The 20,537-nt window shown below is 41.5% G+C and overlaps 1 protein-coding gene across 8 annotated transcripts in view; it reads right to left on the bottom strand.

The window, feature by feature from the left end:
- Nucleotides 1-12,167, bottom strand: part of LOC104238970 (uncharacterized) — a 42,916-nt gene extending 30,749 nt beyond the window's left edge. For all 8 annotated transcript variants that reach the window (XR_714006.2, XR_011403027.1, XR_011403026.1 and 5 more), the window contains exons 1-2: nt 11,284-12,167; nt 11,113-11,163 (exon numbers count right to left, since the gene is read on the bottom strand). Coding sequence is in view for 5 of the 8 variants with exons in the window: in XM_009793495.2 (XP_009791797.1) it covers nt 11,113-11,163; nt 11,284-12,103 (871 nt within the window). In the remaining 3 variants the exon portion in view is untranslated. The remainder of the gene's footprint in view (nt 1-11,112; nt 11,164-11,283) is intronic.
- Nucleotides 12,168-20,537: the final 8,370 nt, after the last annotated feature.

Raw genomic sequence — 20,537 nt, 5'->3', positions numbered from 1 at the left:
CAAAAAAAGTATTTTTTTCTCTTGGCATGTTTGTATGCATGTTGTTCAATAAACTGAAAAAAAGTTATCTCTTTGAAATATGCATATGCATTTATTTTTAGCTAGGATAAGTAAAAAATAAAAAGTGAGAAAAGACCTCTATTTCATGCAAATCCCGGATCTAATTTGTAAAGAAAATGAGCACAACCAATACTATTAATATGATGAGGACGTAATATTATATGAGTTTCAAAAATAGACCTACAGTTTCTGAATGCATCTAAATAGCAATTTTGTACAAAATCATCCACCCCCTTTTATGTGTCCATTTACAGAAGTCAATATGTGCAATACTTGATGTTAAGTTTCTAGTGTGTTTCCAAGGCAATTGGACTTAACGAATGACCTCTCAAAGTTCAATTGGATCCCATTTCGTAGTAGTATGTGATCTATGAAAGTCCAAATTGGATGCTCAACCTTTTGAACCCAATAACTTTGTAGTTTAGTTGCAAAGCTTTTCTAGATTAATTAATGAGGTTTTCATTTGATTATATAACAATTTATCAATCTGCCAACCTTTAGGTGTTTTGGTTACAAATGATTACATAAACTCTTTGGACCTCCGCAATGTACCTCAAGCTTTAGTTGGTTAAACAAATTATGAACATGCGCTACTTGCTTAAGGTGCGATTAGTAATAACTTATCGTGACTATAGGTATGGTTCTCGTGGTATGATCACGATACCTAATCCCCAAAATCGAGTGTGCATTTCATGTGACCCGATCATAATAACTTTGAACAATAATAAAATAAACATGTCGAGAACCGCGAGTGCATTTCATGTAACATGGTTTGCGGTGTATCCCGAAATGGCAAGTGTACGATAATCATAACTTGTTCAAGAAATAATTTCATAAATCCTAAAAAGTGGTTATAAAGTTAAAAATGCACACACTAAGTTTAAAACATGTAATTAATCAGATAATTAGGCCAATTATTGATAGTTAAAGCGACCGTGCTCGAACCACGGAACCCGGGAATGCCTAACACCTTCTCTCGGGTTAACAAAATTCCTTACCTAGTTTTCTGGTTTTGCAGACTTTTAAATAAAGTCAATTTTCCTCGATTTGGGATTTTTAAAATAAACCGGTGACTTGGAACACAAAAATAATTATCCCAAGTGGCGAATCTGAAATTAAATAAAAAATATTCCCATATCGAATTATGTCACTTTAATTGGAAAAACTCCCTTATACCTCCTCTCGGGTGATAAAAAGGAGGTGTGACAAACGGTATTAACCATATGATCGAATAAACAACGGCCCAAACCACAATACCTCTCAGGCGATCGAAGAAGTGACCAAGGTTCAGGTTTTCAGGGGCTCATGAGCAAGAACGGGTTCGGTAAGCACATTTACCCCACCGAAGCCCCCGATTATCAGAATACAATTTCAGCATAGATGCATCAGGGATCGTCTCGACTATTGGGAGAATCAAATATCCTAAGCGGCCCGGCCAATACAGACCGACCCCTACCAAAGAAACCCGAACTTGATATGCAAGTATCATGGCATACATGGGCACAGAACGGAGGACTGCACACAGCTAAGGGATGGAGTGGCTAGGTTATCAATGAGGGCCACCTTCGAGAATTCCTAAGTGATCGGGCTAAGAATCACTTCAAGGAGATGGATGCAGGCAGAAAGAGTGAACCAGAAGAACCCCAACATGTCATTCACATGATCATCGGCAGAGTCGACGTCCCGTAGGGACCAATATTCAAACACACCAAAGTATCCATCATAAGGGAAAAGCGACTCGGGATTACTTGCCCGAGGACACCCTGACATTCAGCGAGGAAGACATCGAGGCTTTATCTTAACTTCACAACGATGCACTGGTAATTTCTACCCTTTTAAATAAAGTTCAAGTTAAATGTGTTCTCGTGGATCCAAGTAGTTTGGCGAATATAATCAGGTCCAGGGTCGTGGAGCAGCTCAGGTTGCTCGATCGAATCATACCGGCGTCTCGGGTCTTGAATGGCTTTAACATGGCAAGTGAAATGACGAAGGGAGAAATCATCCTCCCAGTCAACGTGGCCAGAACCATACAAGACACCAAATTTCATGTCATCGAAGGTGACATGAGATACAATGCTTTGCTCGGAAGGCCATGGATCCATAGCAAGAGGGCAGTACCATCGACCCTCCACCAAATGATAAAGTTCCCAATGAAGGATGGCGTGAAAACAGTATATGGAGAGCAACTTATGGCCAAGGAAATGTTTGCAGTGTACGACTTAGTATCGATGTCGATTCCATCCACATCGGAGAAGTCAAAGGATGAATAGGTGACCAAATAGCAATCACAGATTGTGCCCTCGGTTGAGCCCGAGGGACAAATGTCCAATGAACAGGTGGCCGAGAGCGAAGAATAAGATTTCCTCACCCCTCAAACTTTCGTTGCCCCCGATGAATCAGATGCAACGAAATCCATGATTAAAGAACTCGAACAGGTCATATTGATCGAGCATCTTCCGGAACAAAAGGTATACCTGGGGACGGGGTTAATCCCCGAACTTAGGAAAAAACTCATTCAATTTATCATCGATAATATTGATTGCTTTGCTTGGTCCTATTTAGATATGACATGAATTCCACTGGAGATTACTACCCATCGACTAAGTGTCGATCCTAGGTTTAAACCGGTGAAGCAGAAGAGGAGACCTCAATCTGAGGTAAAACATGCATTCGTCAAGGAATATGTAACCAAACTTCTCAAAATAGGATCCATTAGGGAAGTAAAATATCCCAAATGGCTAGCTAACGTAGTGGTAGTCCCTAAAAAGGGGAATAAACATAGAACGTGTGTAGATTACAAAAACCTGAACAAAGCATGCCCTAAAGATTCTTTCCCATTGCCCAACATCGATCGTTTGATCGATGCTACGACTGGCCATGAGATTCTTACCTTTCTCGATGCCTACTCCGGGTATAATCAGATTCAAATGAACCAGAGGATCGGGAAAAGACTTCGTTCATCACGAAGTTTGGTACATACTGCTATAATGTAATGCCCTTCGGGCTAAAGAACGTAGGGGCCACATATCAATGTTTAGTTAATAGGATGTTTGAGCATCAAATAGGCAAATCCATGGAAGTTTATATTGATGATATGCTAGTTAAATCCCTGCACGCAGAGGACTATTTGACCCATTTACAGGTAACATTTGACATCCTTAGAAAGTATAACATGAAGCTCAACCCCGAGAAATGCACTTTTAGAGTCGGCTTGGGCAAGTTCTTGGGCTTCATGGTATCGAATAGGGGCATAGAAATCAATCCCGATAAAATCAAATCCATTGAAGAAATCACTATGGTGAACAACGTAAAAGTCGTGCAGTGGCTGATCGGACGGATTGCTGCCCTGGGTCGATTCATCTCGAGTTCATCAGATCGGAGCCATCATTTCTTCTCCCTACTTAAAAAGAAGAACAACTTCGCATGGACCCCAGAGTGCCAGCAAGCCCTAGAAGAATTAAAACGGTATCTCTCGAGCCCTCCTTTGCTCCATATTCTGAAGGAGGGTAAAACACTCTAATTGTATTTATCTGTGTCAGAGTTAGCGGTAAGTGGAGTGTTGTTCGAGAAGAGCAAGGTACGTAATTTCCTGTTTATTATGTGAGTCGGACCCTAGGGGGTGCTGAAACTAGGTATCCACATTTGGAAAAATTAGCTCTTGCATTAGCAAGCGCATCTAGGAAATTAAAACCATATTTTCAATGCCATCCTATATGTGTACTAACTACATATCCACTTCGAAATATCTTGCATAAGCTCGAATTATTGGGTAGATTGGCCAAGTGGGCCATCGAACTTGGAGGATATGATATCGAATATCAACCTCGGATGGACATCAAGTCTCAAATTTTAGCAGACTTCATGGCCGACTTCGCTCATGCCCTCGTACCCGAAGTAGAAAAGGAACTCTTGCTAAAAACGAATACATCGGTGGGGGTTTGGACCCTCTTCATGGATGGTGCCTTGAATGTGAAAGGGTCCGGGCTCGGCATCATTTTGAAATCACCTATCGGCAGTGTTATTAGGCAATCTATTAAAACTTCTAAATTAACTAACAATGAGGCCGAGTATGAAGCCATGATCGCAGGTCTTGAACTAGCCAAGGGCCTTGGAGCAGAGGTCATCGAGGCAAAATGTGATTCCCTTTTGGTGGTAAACCATGTAAACAAAAGCTTCGAGGTTTGAGACGATCGAATGCAGAGGTAATTGGACAAACTTCAAATAACGTTGCACCGCTTCAAAGAATGGACACTGGATCATGTACCTCGAGAACAGAACAGCGAGGCTGATGCACTAGCAAACTTGGGATCGTCAGTCGAAGAAGACGATATCGTCCCGGGGGCTGTCATCCAGTTGTGAAAGTCAGTGATCGAAAAAGGCCATGCAGAAATTAACTCGAAAAGCTTAATATGGGATTGGAGGAACAAATACATCGATTATTTAAAGCATGGGAAGGTCCCCTCGGACCCAAAGGAGTCAAGAACACTCCGAGCCAAAGCGGCTTGATTTTCGCTTGATGAAAATGGAACATTATACAGAAGTACCTTCGATGGACCACTGGCAGTGTTCTTGGGACCCATGATACAGATTATGTACTTCGGGAAATACATGAAGGCTCCTGTGGGAACCATTCTGGTGTAGACTCTCTGGTTCGTAAGGTGATCAGAGCAGGATATTATTAGGATAGCATGGAAAATGATCCCAAGGAGTTCGTTCGGAAGTGGGATAAATGCCAGAGATTTGCACCAATAATTCATCAACCCGGTGAACAACTTCACTCGGTCCTATCCCCATGGCCATTCATGAAATAGGGGATGCACATCGTCGGCCCCCTACCAACGGCGCCAGGTAAAACTAGATTCATTTTTTTTATGACTGACTATTTCTCAAAATGGGTTGAAGCACATGCCTTCGAGAAGGTAAGATAAAAAGAAGTCATCAATTTCATATGGGAACACATCATATGCCAATTCGGGATACCCGCCAAAATAACATGTGACAATAGAAAATAGTTCATCGGCAGCAAAGTGACAAAATTCCTCGAGGAACATAAAATCAAAAGGATCCTATCGGCACCTTACCACCTGAGTGCAAATGGGCAGGCCGAGTCCACCAACAAAACCATTATTCAAAACTTGAAGAAAAGGCTAGATGATGCAAAGGGGAAATAGAGAGGTGTTGCCTGAGGTATTATAGGCATACCGAACAACATCGATGTCAAGTACGGGGGAGACCCCTTTTTCTTTGGTATATGGATCCGAAGCTTTAATCCCAGTAGAAGTTGGGGAGCCTAGCGTAAGGTTTTAGCATGCCACCGAAGACTCAAATAACGAAGCAATGACCACTTCTCTCGAGCTACTAGATGAAAAATGTGAGGCTGCATTAATATGAATGGCTGCGCAAAAACAAAGAATCGAAAGGTATTACAACAGAAGGACAAAACTTCGATATTTCAAAGTCAGGGACTTAGTACTGAGGAAAGTCTCTCTTAACACTCAAGACTCAAACAAAGGGAAGCTAGGTCCCAATTGGGAAGGACCGTACCGTGTCCTCGGAGTCATAGGGAAAGGATCCTACAAACTCAGTACAATAGAAGGCGAGCAGCTACCAAATAATTGGAATATATCAATGCTCAAGCGATATTACTGCTAAGCTCGAAGACCTTGGGTATGAAAGCATTCGTTGCACTCTTTTTCCCTTAGATCGGGGTTTATCCCAAATGGGTTTTACCGGCAAGGTTTTTAATGAGGCAATACCTATATTCTACGCAAGGGTCACTCAACGAGTATTCAAGGCTTCTTTTCAATCAACCTTGAATACTGGGGGGCATCACCCTCGGAGGTTATAGCTCCAGAAAAGACATTTCGCGCCTAATAGGGCCTCGACATGAGAACTTTGTAATGGGCCAAACGGTCAAATGAACCGTGTCCATATAGAATAATTGAGCCCCAATGGCAAAGCGTGTACGCATGTATTAACTATTTAAAGAAGCATTTTGGTTATATCAAAAAACACTTTGTATCTCATACAAGCTCTATACTTACAATCCTACGGGAAGTGGTTCAAGGGCCAAAACACCCCGAAATACCCGGGGACTGTCATTAACAGTCAATATATCGAAGTCATCAAAAAATCAGACTTATAAGACCTCAAAGAGGCATTATAAGACCTTAAAGAGTCACCCCTCTCGAAACGAATGTCAAGGACAACTCACTCAAGGACTAACTTTTCGAACAAGTTCATAAGGTTATCAGGAAACGAGTCCAAGTGACAAACCCGAAGGCTACGACCATACTAAAGACTACGGTCGCACAAAGGCTATGCCCAAAATAACATGATTCGGAGATGTCCGATTTTCGCTATAAAACTAAAGGCCTTCAAACATTGAAAAATCGGTTAAATCAGGCTAGCCCCGGCAAAAGCAAAATATAAGGGGCCTTGAAAAATTCGGCCCTTGAAAAATCTAAGGGCTTCAATAAATCAGCCCCCGAACAATCCAAGGGCTTCGATAACACTAGCCTTCGGAAAACCCTTAAGAGGGATTCAATCATGTCCACGCAAACAAAATAACTAATAAGGTTCCGATACATCGAGCCTTCAAAAAACCCAATAGGTACAAAAAACATGCTAAGGCATAACTAAAATTTTATTAAGTATTTTAGCCGAAGTGAGGGAAAACTATATAGCCATTTTTACAGGCCGAAACGGCCCAATTTAAAGAGCCTAAGGGCCAACCTAAAATAGCCTAAGAGCTAACCTAAAGAGCATAAGGGCCAATTCTAAAAAGAGAGAGCCTAAGGGCCGATATAAAAGAGCCTATGGGCCAGTTTGAAAAAAAATATAGGGTCAAAGACCTATGGGAGTCTAAGACCCCAATCTCGTTTAATCCGGACCCAAAGGCCCCGAGCTCGCATTAATTTGACTTTATGTTTGGCTCGGGGATCATCTTAAACCCTAAGGGATATAATCCCGAGCAATAAAAGCCTAAGAGCTTATTGCGAGTCTAAACCAATACTCGAACTTAACAGGTGAATCATAGAAATTTTTTATGAACGGAGACAAAATAAATAGTCAGCACAAATCAAGAACAGAGCAAAAAGTTACTTTATATTCATCCGGGAAATTTACAAAGCATGTTACAACGAAGGACTCTTATATAAAAATAGAAACCTAATATATTTTCGGGGCCACGTCCCCGGGAGTGCCGCCTTCATCTCCGATAGCTTTATCTTCTGGAGTCTCTTCCCCTTCGGGAGCATCCTCTCCACTTTCCTTGTCCCTGAAACCACTCACCACGTTCTCATCATTAGAGAAGACAAGAAACCTAGCATCAGTTTCCCATGCCTGTGCCTCGGCTATCTCCTTGGCAAGGTCGAACCCTCGAGCACGGACTTCCTCGAGAGTCTCCCTCTAGGATTGACACTTAGCCAATTCATTTCTTCGTTTTGCCCAGTTGGAGGCCGCCCTTAACTCAGCTTGAATGGACATAACTTCTCTCTTGTATATAGCAATGGATTTATCAGCCAAAGCTTTCGTCTTCTCGGCTTCAGCCTTGGCTTGTGCAGTTTCAGCCTTAGCATATGCAGCTTCACTCCGGGCTTTAGCAAGCTCGGCCCCTAGCCCCTTGAGTTCCCTGGGTTGAGCCAAGCCTTTCACTTCAGCACCACGGAGCTGAGCTTCAGCCGAGGTCAGTTGAGCCTTAACGACTTCCTTTTCAACGGCAAGTTGATCCACGTTCTCCTTCCACTGGAGGCAATCAACCCAAACTTGATTCACCTCGTCCCGGAGCTACCCAATCATATCCAACTTTTGCTGTAGCTGAGATATCGAAGTATTAGCTTCCAAAGTAGGGCCAAGAATGCCTAACTTTGTTAAAATCAAAGTTACCTGCTCATCCAGCTCGGACTCGCTTTTTTGAGCTTTGGCCAAAGCAATTCGGAGATCCTTAAGCTCCTCTTCCTTCTAACTACAAAGGAGCCTCTAGGACTTCTCTTCACCCGAGACTCTCTTTAGCTTGACCTCACATTGTCTCAGTTCATCCTTGAACTTTGCAACAACCTATACGTGAAATAATGATGCGTCAGTAGAAGAGGAAGACAAAGGGAGAAGAACTTGCAATAGATAGGGCATGTCTTTACCCGAGAAAAGAGACGCTGGGCATCTTCAAAAATGGAGGATGCATTATTGAAATCATCGGCAGCCTCAACTCCAGTGTAGCAACTCTGGAAAGGATCGTCCCCGATGACCTTACTTGGATCGGTCATATGCAAACTGTCGGTTTCCTCGATTGCCTCCCTAGAATAAGTTGGCAATAAAAGGGAACGACCTGTTGTTTGGCCCCGAGCTCTTCGCTCGGGGCATTCTCATTAACCTTGGGGCCCTCAGCATTTACCCCCTCAAGCATAGTTGTTGAAGACGGAGGGACGATCTCAACCTCCGGAGACATGGGGGCCTTACCCGCCTCTTCTCTTCCGGCATCCACACCACAAGGTGGATTTTCTAGTTCGGAAGGCTTGACGGTCTCGACTGGCCTCCCAGTCTGAGTCACCAGAACTGGTTCTTCCTCATTATCCTCCTCACCACCTAGGGAGTCATGGGCTGAGTCTGCGCCCGTTTGAGCAAATCTTTTCTGCAGCCTTCGAATGGAGGTTTTCTTGTCTTGGGGGTCTTCGGGATTCGAGACCCTCTTTCTTTTATTATCCTTCTCGAGCTTTGAATTTGAAGGCTTCGTTGTTTCCCCGGGCGGGTCCGGTCTCATCTCGGACGCATCTCCAAGGCCATGGTTCTTGGCCTCCCATTTGCCCTTTGCCAAATCACACCACTTATGCTTGTCATAAGAGGATGTGGCAGCTAGTTTCCTAACCCAATCCTCAAGGTCAGGCACCGCCAAGGGCGCCCTAGCATTGGCTGCCAAAAAAAAGATGAGTAAGCTATGAAAAATGAAAAAAACAAGAATAAATACAAAGGAAAATGCGGACTCCACTTACGGTTAAACTTCCACCTCTCCGGGAATGACATTTTTCCCTCGGGGATGATGTCCGAAGTCCTTACTCTAATATCGACTCATCCAACCTCGATCTTTGGTTTCATCAATACTAGCGAAGAAGGACTTCGTGGTTCGACGCTGCATCTTGATAAGCTCTCGGAATAACTAGGGTCGATACAACCGAACTAGGTGGCTGAGGGTGAATTCGAAACCCTTGGCCTTCTCAGAGAAGTACCGCAACATGATAATGATACGACAGAACGAAGGGTGGATTTGGCCAAAGGTGACTTCGTATGTCTTGCAAAAGTTGATCACCACTGGATCGAGGGGGCCCAATGTGAAGGGGTAAGTGTAAACACTCAAAAGCCCCTCCTTGTGGGTAGTTATGCTTTCGTCAGGCTTCAGGATCTGAATCTTGACATAGTCCCCCCATCGACGATCCCTCATAATATCCTTGATGAGCTGCTCCATTATTAGGCTAATGTATCGGGGTACGTGCTCATATCGGCCTTCGACATTGGGAGGATTCTCGATACTAAAGTCCTTCTTGATAATGCAATCACTAGGAGTGATCTCTTCAAGTGTCGGCGGCGCCACCGGTTTGGCCAGCCGGGAGGTAGAGGATGATGATGATGTATCCTTTTTAGGGACCGTCTTGGAAGTTTTGGCCATGGTTGTAAGGTAAGGAATGCAGGTGAACATGGATGCAGTGTTTCCGGCTAGAGCTTGGTATTTAACGGCATTTAAAGAGGCGGAGGAGATAGGTGATTGAAGAAAGAGATGAGGATTGGTAGAGATTGAAGAAATGTAAATTTATTTACTAAAGGAAGATGCCCCATATTTATAAAGGGGCAACCACGGTTCGAAGGCGTTAGTGGCCAACCAGCATTGACGTGCATTTAATATTTTTGGGGAAGTGGGCCGATGGGACGTTTCGGTCACTTCGAACGTTGGTTTCACAAGGATGATGTCATCACTAGAGGCGCGATGAAATCGAGGTCAAAATCGTTTCATATCATTCCATTCTAAGAAACGCGAGGACTATCTGTATGCAATCAAAATCGAGGAGCATGATATTTTGAAGTCTTAAAACGGGCTACAGGTCCGAGCCCGGGAGACTCGAAGTGGATATCGGATCCGACTAAGGGATACCCTCCTCGAGGAAGCTAATCGAAGGCCTGGCACGATTTATATCGAGGGCATCACAACTTCGAAGTCAATCAAGAAAGAGCGGAAATTTCTTAAGAACACGTGGACTAGGGGATTAATTAAAGGATAAAGTTTGTACGAAATGTTACAGATCCGTACTAGGCCGTTATACACCTGTATCAATAAAATCCTTTACTTTTATGAGGAATGTACTATATTGGGGTTTTCCCTTCCTATATAAAGGGGATCCCAATAATTTTGTAAGGCATCAAATCTTTCACTACAATAGAACATTGTTATTCTTTTCTTGTTTAACGTGCTCAACAATTATTCTTCAGCTTTATTGCCTTTACTTTATTGTTCATACTTTGTTGGTCTTAGCTGACCTCGAGGTCCCTGGATAGACGAGCTCGAGGCCCCTACTGTTTCGACAACATTGATTTGGTTCATTATTCCTTCTTACTTAAGCTCAATATTACCTATTTAATTACTAGTATTATAATATATCACGTATTTTTTAAACCTCAAATTATCTTTTAACTATTAAACCCATTTTTCGAGGTAAACAAACATTTGCATCTTTTATATATTTTGGATATAATTAAGATCATGTAGGTGCAGCACTTCCTACTATAACTCGGGCTGAACTGAAATTTGATCTAAGATCAAAATTATTTGGACTCAGCGGTTTTAGAAAACGCCTAATTTGCCAAATCGAGATTAACTCGAGTTAATTTAGTGAATTATCTTGGCAATACTATTATTCTCATAAACATAGACAGCTTTAGATAAGTTCTGTCCATGAGAAATGTTATGATGGCAATGCTTATTGCTTAATTTTCTCATGAGGGTAATTATGACAAATCTAAGATTCAGATAACATAGGAATTAATAGGCAGCTAATCAAGGATGCATACCTGTTAGTGCATCCATGAACGACCAAGTTCTTCTATGCGAAGCTGAGGGAACTGCACGACAAACAAGTTCAGCATTAATGTAATCACATCGGAACAATTGTCAAACATACGACTCTGCACCCACTTACTTAAAATTCTAAATGTGCCTATAAATTTCATATTGTTGCTTACCTGAATCGCAATTGGAAGTAGAATTCCAGCTACCACACATGCACAAAGTACTGCTAAAGTCATTGACATCATAGCCACAAGATCCACCAGTTGCCTCACAAGCTTTACAAAAGGTCTCATTTCCTTGAACCGAATACTTCACCCTTATCCCATAAGACCATTCATCAGGGCCAGCCAGTCTCAAAGGTGCTAAATTATAAGCACTGCTGTACCCTTGACAACCAAGCCTGGTCAAATTTACATCCTTGATTGCTTCATATGCAATTGCACAGCATTTGGGCGGGCCTGATCCATATACCGAGCCCGCCCGTTGCGGCCCAATTAGGCTCCATACTGGACAACCATAGTAGTCATCACAGCCCATCCCAGCAACATTCCTGCAGGGCAAGTGCTTTCCAGAGAAACCTTGGAAGAGTGGTGATTCTGCCTTGCAATGTAGCAGCATGAACACGTTGTCCGTCATGGGGCTCAAGTACGGCTCTCGCCACCGCTCGACGACAAATCCATTGCCCCGTTTGCCGAGCATGATCGACGTGCACGTCGACATGTGAGGTTCGTCTAAGGTGAGGGAACGGTATGCATAATCAATGCCCAAAACACGGTACGAGCCTGAACTAATGTGAAGCATTAGCACATTATTGATGCAATATAAGAGGTCTCGGTAGCCCTGGTGGCCGCAGCCCGGTTGAAGTGCAAAAGGGTAATCGACGGTCAAGTTTCCGCAGTATGATCGGCAGCCATGTGCATGGCCATAGCTATGAGCTTTAGGGACTAAAAATTGAAAGACAAAAGAAACAAAAGCTATGAGTAGATAAGCCATGGATCAGAAGAAAGAGATATGCGGGAAAACTTTTGTTATGACAGGAAAAGAGTGACTCTGTATAGGATGGTACTAGTACTAAATTTGTTTGTAAATCTTGATTGATACTTTGCTTTGAGTGCATGATACTGAGGGGGGTGTGACACTTTGTTGGAATGCTTTGTTTGGAGAATCTGAGGTGAATTCCAAATGGGGTTTTCTACTTTTCCTCTCTCTTTTTGGAAGACCGTCATGGTTTCTTAAAGAATATTTGGCTGATTTTGTGAGCTTTACGTTTGTTTATTCACTGCTTTCTGCTCAACTTATATATACTATAGTTTCTCATGTCCTTTCGCCTCACGTACCACATGATTCTACTCCTGTTTTCTCCAAATTACTCGCCATGTCCCAAAATAAAATAGTTGGAATTGCAGCATGAATGATAGACGTCTTAATTTATGTGAATGTAAAAATTGATTCTTTATCTTTCTTAATAATTTATTTTAAGTGGAATGCAGAGGGATGAACATAGGCATTTTTGAAATTTTTGAGTAGCGTTAAATTGTACATTCTGCATCTTTTGTGTATGCATTTGATTAAGTTGACAAAAAACCAGTGCCTTTTAAAATAAACTCATTCGCGTCCCACCTCTTCCTGTGTGCAGGGGCGGATTCACGTATAGTGTTTCACGATCGTGTACGTGCCACTTGTTTGACCAAAAAGTATAAAACTTTTCGTTAAACTAATTAAATAAGAGGATAGAGGGTAAATCCTACTTAAAGATAATAACTTTAAATCTAAAATAGGTTTATGCAGATAATGTGGGGCCACGTTAAACTGGATATAATGCAATACCCATTAAATGTTACGGTTGTTAATGGAATGAGAATAATGATAGGCAATAAATACAATAAATGACACTAAACGTAAATAAATGGGAAGATTCACCCAATATTGAATGAGGTGGATGATTCCTCCTTCTGACAATGATGAGTGACAAGAAACTTATAAGAATATTGAAGACTTTCTCGGATCTGGTGAAAATGATACGGAATAATCCAAAAAGACCAATCTATTTAGAAATGTGTTCTATGTATTTATCTCGAGAGCTTGCTTTTCAAAAGAGTTCTTATCATATAGAATCTTACATGACTTTTGCCTTATCTCTCCTACTATTTATATGGAATATTCCCAAAGAACACTAAAAGGTACGAACAAAGGGAATATTCAATAGAATATTCCCTTTGAAGGTTGTAAAGCTATACTAGCCGTTCCTTCTATCCATGTTGCTCGACCTCGGCCTTGACGAACCACTCAGCAGCTTGTTCTGTTAACCAATGATCAACCTCGTCCAAACCGCCCATATTGATTTGCAGGTCACTTATGACAATTGTCTCTGCGTATCGAATTTCTCTATTTCGATTTTGACCTATACAATTAGTCCCTCCACTTATCAAGGTCGTCTTTTGGTTAACCTCAATGAGCGGACTTCATTAGTCGTAGTCTTAGAAATTCGGATGGGGGGATTGAGTGGTGATGATCGCGGCTGAGATGGTGATGTGGAGTTTCGAGGCCACACTTAATGATGTGGGTTCGCCGTGACGTCACAGCCTCACGCGTCATCATTACGCATCTTCCCGATGCGTTGCATCTCTTCCCGTGTCCCTATCATTTCGATCCCTGTGCATTTGACGGTTAACTATCTCGATCTGAGCTCCAGTGTTTCTCTATAAATAAAGGGGGAAACCCTTTTGAGCGAACCTTTACATTTTCCTATCTTTGAGCCTGCATCTTTGCCTCTCTTCTTCTTCTTCTTTCTGTATTCCTACTCCAGTTGCTTCTATCTTTCGCATTCTTACTCCCCTTTCTAGTTCGAGTGATTCCTGTTGTTTCTGCCTCTTTTGAGTTCGTATCTTCTGTATTTTCAATTAACTAAAAATGGTGGATACACCCCTTGTCTTTGATGAGGTTCCTGAACCAGCTCCACTAGCAGTGAGAATGCCCCATCACGATGATGATGTTGTGGTCACTGTAGAGGATAAAAGCTTTCTCACTGTGGAAGAAATCATTCCTCGTAATTCAGGCTCCAGGTCAGACTTCTCGAAGTCACCTACAGACGAGCCTGAGCCTATGAATTCCGAGATGGAAGCAACCCATCTTGCCGAGTTTAGGTCCAAGTACAACATCCCTGCTCACATCGATCTGGTTCCAGCTGGGAACAACGTGATCCATATTCATCGTCTTGTGTATTGCGCATTTTACGCGTACCCGTTCTAAGTAGGCAATTCTCTTCCTCTTCCCACGTTGGCGGAGGAATTCTGCCGCTACTACGAAATCTGTCTGACCCAGCTCTCTCCTTATATTTATAAACTCTTCCTTATGTTGATAAAGTACGCGGAGCTGGCCAACCGTGGAATTTCCATCTACCATCTACTACATCTTTTCGCGCCAAGCTTTCACCAAGGTACGATGATAAACTTTCGCCACCGTGGGACCAAGGGATTATTGGCAAAGATGAACGATAAGGCAAATCGTCAGTTTTGGTTTAACGTCTTCTACATTAAGACCGAGAACGTGGTGGCGAAGCGCAGTAGATTCCCTGAGGCGTGGAACTTCGCCCGTAAGTGTTTTTGCTAACTAATTGTTTGTTGTCTCTCTTCGATGACTTAATCATTTTTCTTCCTTTTTTGTGCAGCCGAGAATGAGCCTCCTACTTTGGTTGCCGACATTCGCGACTGGGTGAGTCAAATTTTGCCCCACACGGTGGAGATATGTGAGTGGTCATTGTTGAACAAGAAGTTTGGATGTAAACCTTCTTCGACCGGTAAGTCAACTTGTTTCGATCTTCAGTTTCTTCGACCTTCATACCATCTTCTTTTTCACTTCATGTAGTTTTTCTTTGTTGTTAGGTCGGAGGGATCCGAGGAGAGTGAAGGCTCCTACCCCCGCTTTTCGTCAATCGGGTACTTAAATCGGGTGTCGCTTGATGCGACTGCAGTCGAGTCTGTTCAGACTGCTACTTCTCCTCAGACCCCGGGCCTGCGTAGGCCTGGCCATCGGGCAGCTGCCCCATCAGCAGAGACTCCGACTTCTCCTATATTACATTTAGTGGAGGAGTCGTCACCGAGCGAGGAGGAAGCAGCTCCATTAAAGAGGTGGAGAATAGAGGTTGGCGGTGAGATAGTAGGAAGTGAAGGGTTAACAAGGGGTGAGCCTGAGCTGGCAACGGCCGCATTTGAGGGCAGCGTGGCTTCGAATGCTGAGACTTTTCCCCTGATAGATGTATAAATTGCTCCCTTGCTAGAGGTCGCCGAGGAAGGAGGAGGGCGATCAGAGGCAGTGGAAGTTATTCTGAGGAGTGATCCGTCACCGTCAGGGCAGGTCGATGTACCTTCCTTTTCCGAGGAGAGGGGAAAAAATGTGGCCGTAGTTGGTTATGATTCCAGTTCTGACATCGACCTCGAAGTGGTATGGATGTTCTGTGGGGTTTATTCGTGTAGATATGAGAACGGAGGGATCTACTTGTCATGACCCAAATCGATGGGCCGTGACGGTCACCCGGTACCTTACTCAACCGAGTACCAACGTAATGTATCTTTCGTATCATTCTATCATAGGTAAATGAACCGAAATAAAGCATAAGGGAATACAAACTTATACATATGACATACTGGCCTATAAGACCAAAATGAACACTCGTACACTGAACATAGGCCGACAAGGCCGTACAATCTTTCATATACACGACATATATCTACAAGCCTCTAAGAGTACATAAATATCATAAAGGTCGGGCTAGGACCCCGCCTTACTAATCAATACATGTCCTACTCATACTGACCACATAAGCAACTCTGGAACAAATGAAGCACACCAACACCTTCCGCTGAGCTAATAGCCTACTTGGAGGGCTCTCAACCTGTCTATCGGAACCTGGGGGCATGAAACGCAGCGTCCCCGGGCAAAAGGGACGTCACTACAAATAATGTACCGAGTATGTAAGGAATGAAAATCAGTAAATAATAGACATGAGAGAAGCTTGGAGTAAAACACTAAACATGTATGTCTGAATAGCTCTGTGAATCATTTAATGTTATAATGTCATGCATATATGTATAAATGTTATACCATGCACGGGTATATGCGTTCATAACATCATCAAGCCTCTGAGGGCATCCCATCATATCATCTCTACCACTTTTGGCAAATCATCAATGTAAAACAGCTGATCAGGTGGTGGTGCATATATAACACCGTAACCTTTCCCAAATATATATATATATATCTAACACCATCTGGTCATGGGTCAATGTGCATGTATAAATAAATGCAATGCATGAGAAGTTCTTCAATAAAACCTTTCGGAATGTCATAAGACCATTATGCTTTTTGATTAATATCATGATGTAGAGTTTATCAACTTAAGTACTTTCTAAGACCCATGAACATATGATAAAATAATAGGACATATGGGGAATCAAGAACATAAGCATCTCTAGCATTTCTATGACTAGAGTCATTTATGAAAATTGTGCATTTGCTCATTTCGTTTGTATCGTATGGATCATGCCGAAAGGAAAGAAGGGATCGCCTTAACATACCTGAGCCGGTTCTCTTGACAATCCCTCTAACACATGTCTTTTCTGAAGAACACATAACGACAGATCGAAGTAGGGAAAAATCCTTATGATATTCTTGATAAAGATTGCACCGTGTTCTCTTAGAATCACAAATTCTCACGTTGCTAAGTAGTCTTGTATGAATTTTTGTAGCAAATTCCATATAATCTCTTTGTGAATTTAATCATAACCTTGTATGATATTTGCTGAAGCCATCACGTTGAGATTATGACTTTTGTGAATTCCATCCATAAGCTTAGCAAGCTTATACGTCTTCCTTAATTGTTTTTATCAAAAAAGGTGATGACTTGGCCACCAATCTCATTAATTGTGCCACCTAGCTACATAGTGTAAGAGTCACTCATTTGAGTTTTAGTTGCATCTAATTTTCTGCCACGTTTTGGGACACTTTAAGCTTTATCCATAATCTTAATTACTTAATTAGCTTAATTACTTAGTTAATCTCTCACTAAAAATTCACAATTACACAATTATCCATATAATTAGGAGTTATCTCAAATTACTTAAAATACTTTTAACACACTTTATATGTCTTACTATCATGGTCATGTGGTACCTTTTATGACACTAGTCCATAAATACCGGGTATTATAGCTCGAACCGCATTTTATCCCAAAATGTCAAACTTCGACGAAATTCATTTTCTTCGATTTGCTTACCCTCTCACCTTCATGAATTTACTCATCACTTATTTGAAGTAGCATAATGCTTATAATATCCAAAAAATCTCATTCTCGAACTTACGTCGATTAATGTACGATGAAACTTTAACGTACAAAAATGCGAGATGTAACATCTCATTTTCGAGCTTATATCAATTTACTTATGGCGTACTTCCACGTACGAGAACATGAGGTGTAACATCATTCCCTCCTTTGGAATATTCATTCTCGAATGTTGATTGATGCACTTATCATTTTCATAACTTATGTCTTCTGAATACTTTAGTACTCTCCTTGCCATCGAGGCAACTGCTCTGTGAATAATTCCAAAGGCCAGGACATGCCCCCCTTTAGGTCTCTTTTTCTCAACACGACTTGTAGCCGGAATCCTTCCAATCTCATAACTGTTGCTACCTTCTATCATGCAGCCTGTACGACACTGACCTTGTATGTGCACCTATGCAACTCTTCTCTCCTTTTTTTTCTCCAACTTCTAGCCAATCTCTAAACCTCACTTTGCAAACATATACATAGCTTGATAAAATGTCCTTCTGGGCATCTATAGGTGTACTGAAGTTCTTCGCTCGGTACTTTGTCAAACATACGAATATTGCTATACCTTTTTCATAGATCCGTGTATCCATTCATAATGACTTTACAACATCTAAGTAGGTCATACTATACCATAACTCTTACTTTGATTTATCGTTACTGAGGTCTGCTACCAAACTCCAGGTTACTCTCTTGCTTATCCTTAAGACTGATGTCCTAGTATCATCTCATACTTTGTAACTTTTATCCATCCATCGTTGATTCACCTCAATTTTGATCTATTATCTACCACTGATAACTTGAAACTTCTTACGTTATCACTAGGGCCGACGTCTCATCGGGGAACATTTGAAATGATTAGACTAATCCACCTGGGGGTGATACCATGCTTCCATAACCGTATTTCATAGCATCCCAATGTGATTTACCTTACATGGGTATTTTAATTTCGCACAATTCATGAATCCCTTTTTTTTCTTCAAATCATTGCTCAATCGAAGTCCCAAACATCATCCTTTATATTTCACAATTACACCCTCCTTCTACTACTAGGGCAACATTCCACCTCTTCCAAATGATATTAGTCTTAGACTCCTTTAAGTTCGTTCAGGCTCTGCTGAGCTTTCTATAACTTAGAGAAACCATTAGCTCTCTTATTTTCATGGGCTTAATCCTGAGGACTTATATATTTTTGGTCACTTCTCAGTCGCCTTTTCTAATCCTTACTCCTGTCATAAAACCTTGTCGCTTTACTATACTTTAAATTGCAACCTATACATATCTATTTATACTACTCGCAACCTCCCTTCAACTTGCTTGCACCATAGATTTCCTTATGTTATTCTGGAACATCAAGCGAGACATCACATCGTCTCTAACTCTTCTTTCCTCTCTTGGATAGATCTCTCGGTACCTAGAAACTATAGTCCAGAAGATATGCCACTGATGATGCTGCTATCATTCATAGATACAGAATCCCCGCGCTTCTAGCCTTCTATCGGAAGTATGAACTATTCACAACTTTCTGCATTTGAGTATTTCACACGTTGTTTACCTTTACCTTAAAATCTCACATTGTATCTTCTATCTCTTTCATGACCTCCCTTCCACATAGGTATAATTCACATCCACAACTTGAAGCTCTTATTATAATACTTGTAACTTTGGTGCATACACGATCCGATGGGAGCTTCATATTGACTTCTTTTGAGGCTGCTACTTTTCTAACTAACTTTATCGTAGAGCCGTTATAGAATATGGCTACTGTACTATCTCTCTTGTACCTCTTATAATCAGACTCCTAATTTATTTGGTTGATGTAGCTCTTTAGTTTTTTCTTCCTTCTGATCAGCCTTCATGTAGGCTTAAGCTATCTTCCAATCTGCGGCCCCTTGTATTAGTTATTACTTTAGCCTTTCATGGGCGCTATGGAATATCCATCATGCAATCTTATAACAGTTCAATCCTTTGTCTATGTCCTAGGCTAAATTATTTCTTTTAACTTATACTGAAGTCTTCTACGATTGTATGAATGTTAGTATACATGCTTCATGAATAATATTCCGAAATCTTAAATGCATTCATAACGTAACTACTCTGTATCATTGATCGAATAATTCCTTTCGTTCCTTCTCTACTTTATTCAAACGTAAGTAATTACTTTTCCCGATCTTTTTGCCCCTTTGTTGCGTGCATACTTAGCTTATCTTAGTTCCCACGTATGCCAGAGTTTTCGTTCAACTTCATATGATCTCGAATATTACTTTTGATTTGTCTTCCCGCTCAGTAGCCACGGTAGGTGCCACTTTCTCATGGAGTGCGTACAATGTTGTTGTGAGACTGTTTTTACATGACCATTTCTCCTTCAAGTTACCATGTTTAGGTTGAAGCCTTCTTCCTTATTTTTTCAGCTAGTCTTTCATTGTAGTACTTAGGGAGGACCTTCTGACTCTTGTAAAGCTGAGAGCTTATTATATCATATCCGATGGAATTTTTGATGTCCTTTCTCACTTATAATTATCCGTAGTTACCTACCTCCACGCCCTTGTGCTTGTAAGGTTGCTTCTGAACTAATATATTTTGATTGTCTTCCTATTGGAATCCTCTTTTATTTTCGTAACACTCATACGGTATCTTTAACTTTCCCAACTCTTATTTGAATATACCTCAAGTATTACAATGTCATATCTGCGAGACTGAATTCCCCAAGTTGGGGTTCACTATGTTTATCTTGCACGATCTGTTGATTTGTCTGTATCCTCTTGTCTAGACATAACTAGGCTCTTCCTGAATCAACTACTAATTACTCATTGGCCCATTTTCATATAAATATTTCGCATAATCTTTCTTGGGTTATTTCATTTGTCTTAACTTGCGTCTCCCACTGGCTCCTTATTTATAAATAACATCTCGGGCAGGAACCCTTACTTCCTATCCTTGACGTTGTGTTTGCATAATGTCCTGGAATCGTGGCATATCTGTAGGCTTTGAATAGGTGCAATTTCATCCCATTCTCATTTTTGTCACATTCCTTCTTTCCCATTCCATAGTTACTAGAACCACTTAATTCTTACTTAATATCACGTCACTCTATATTCCCCC

This window comes from Nicotiana sylvestris, chromosome 10, assembly GCF_000393655.2.
Source record: "Nicotiana sylvestris chromosome 10, ASM39365v2, whole genome shotgun sequence".
NCBI classification, from domain to species: domain Eukaryota; kingdom Viridiplantae; phylum Streptophyta; class Magnoliopsida; order Solanales; family Solanaceae; genus Nicotiana; species Nicotiana sylvestris.
Note: the sequence above shows the minus strand (reverse complement) of the source record. Positions and strands in the feature narration are given on the sequence as shown.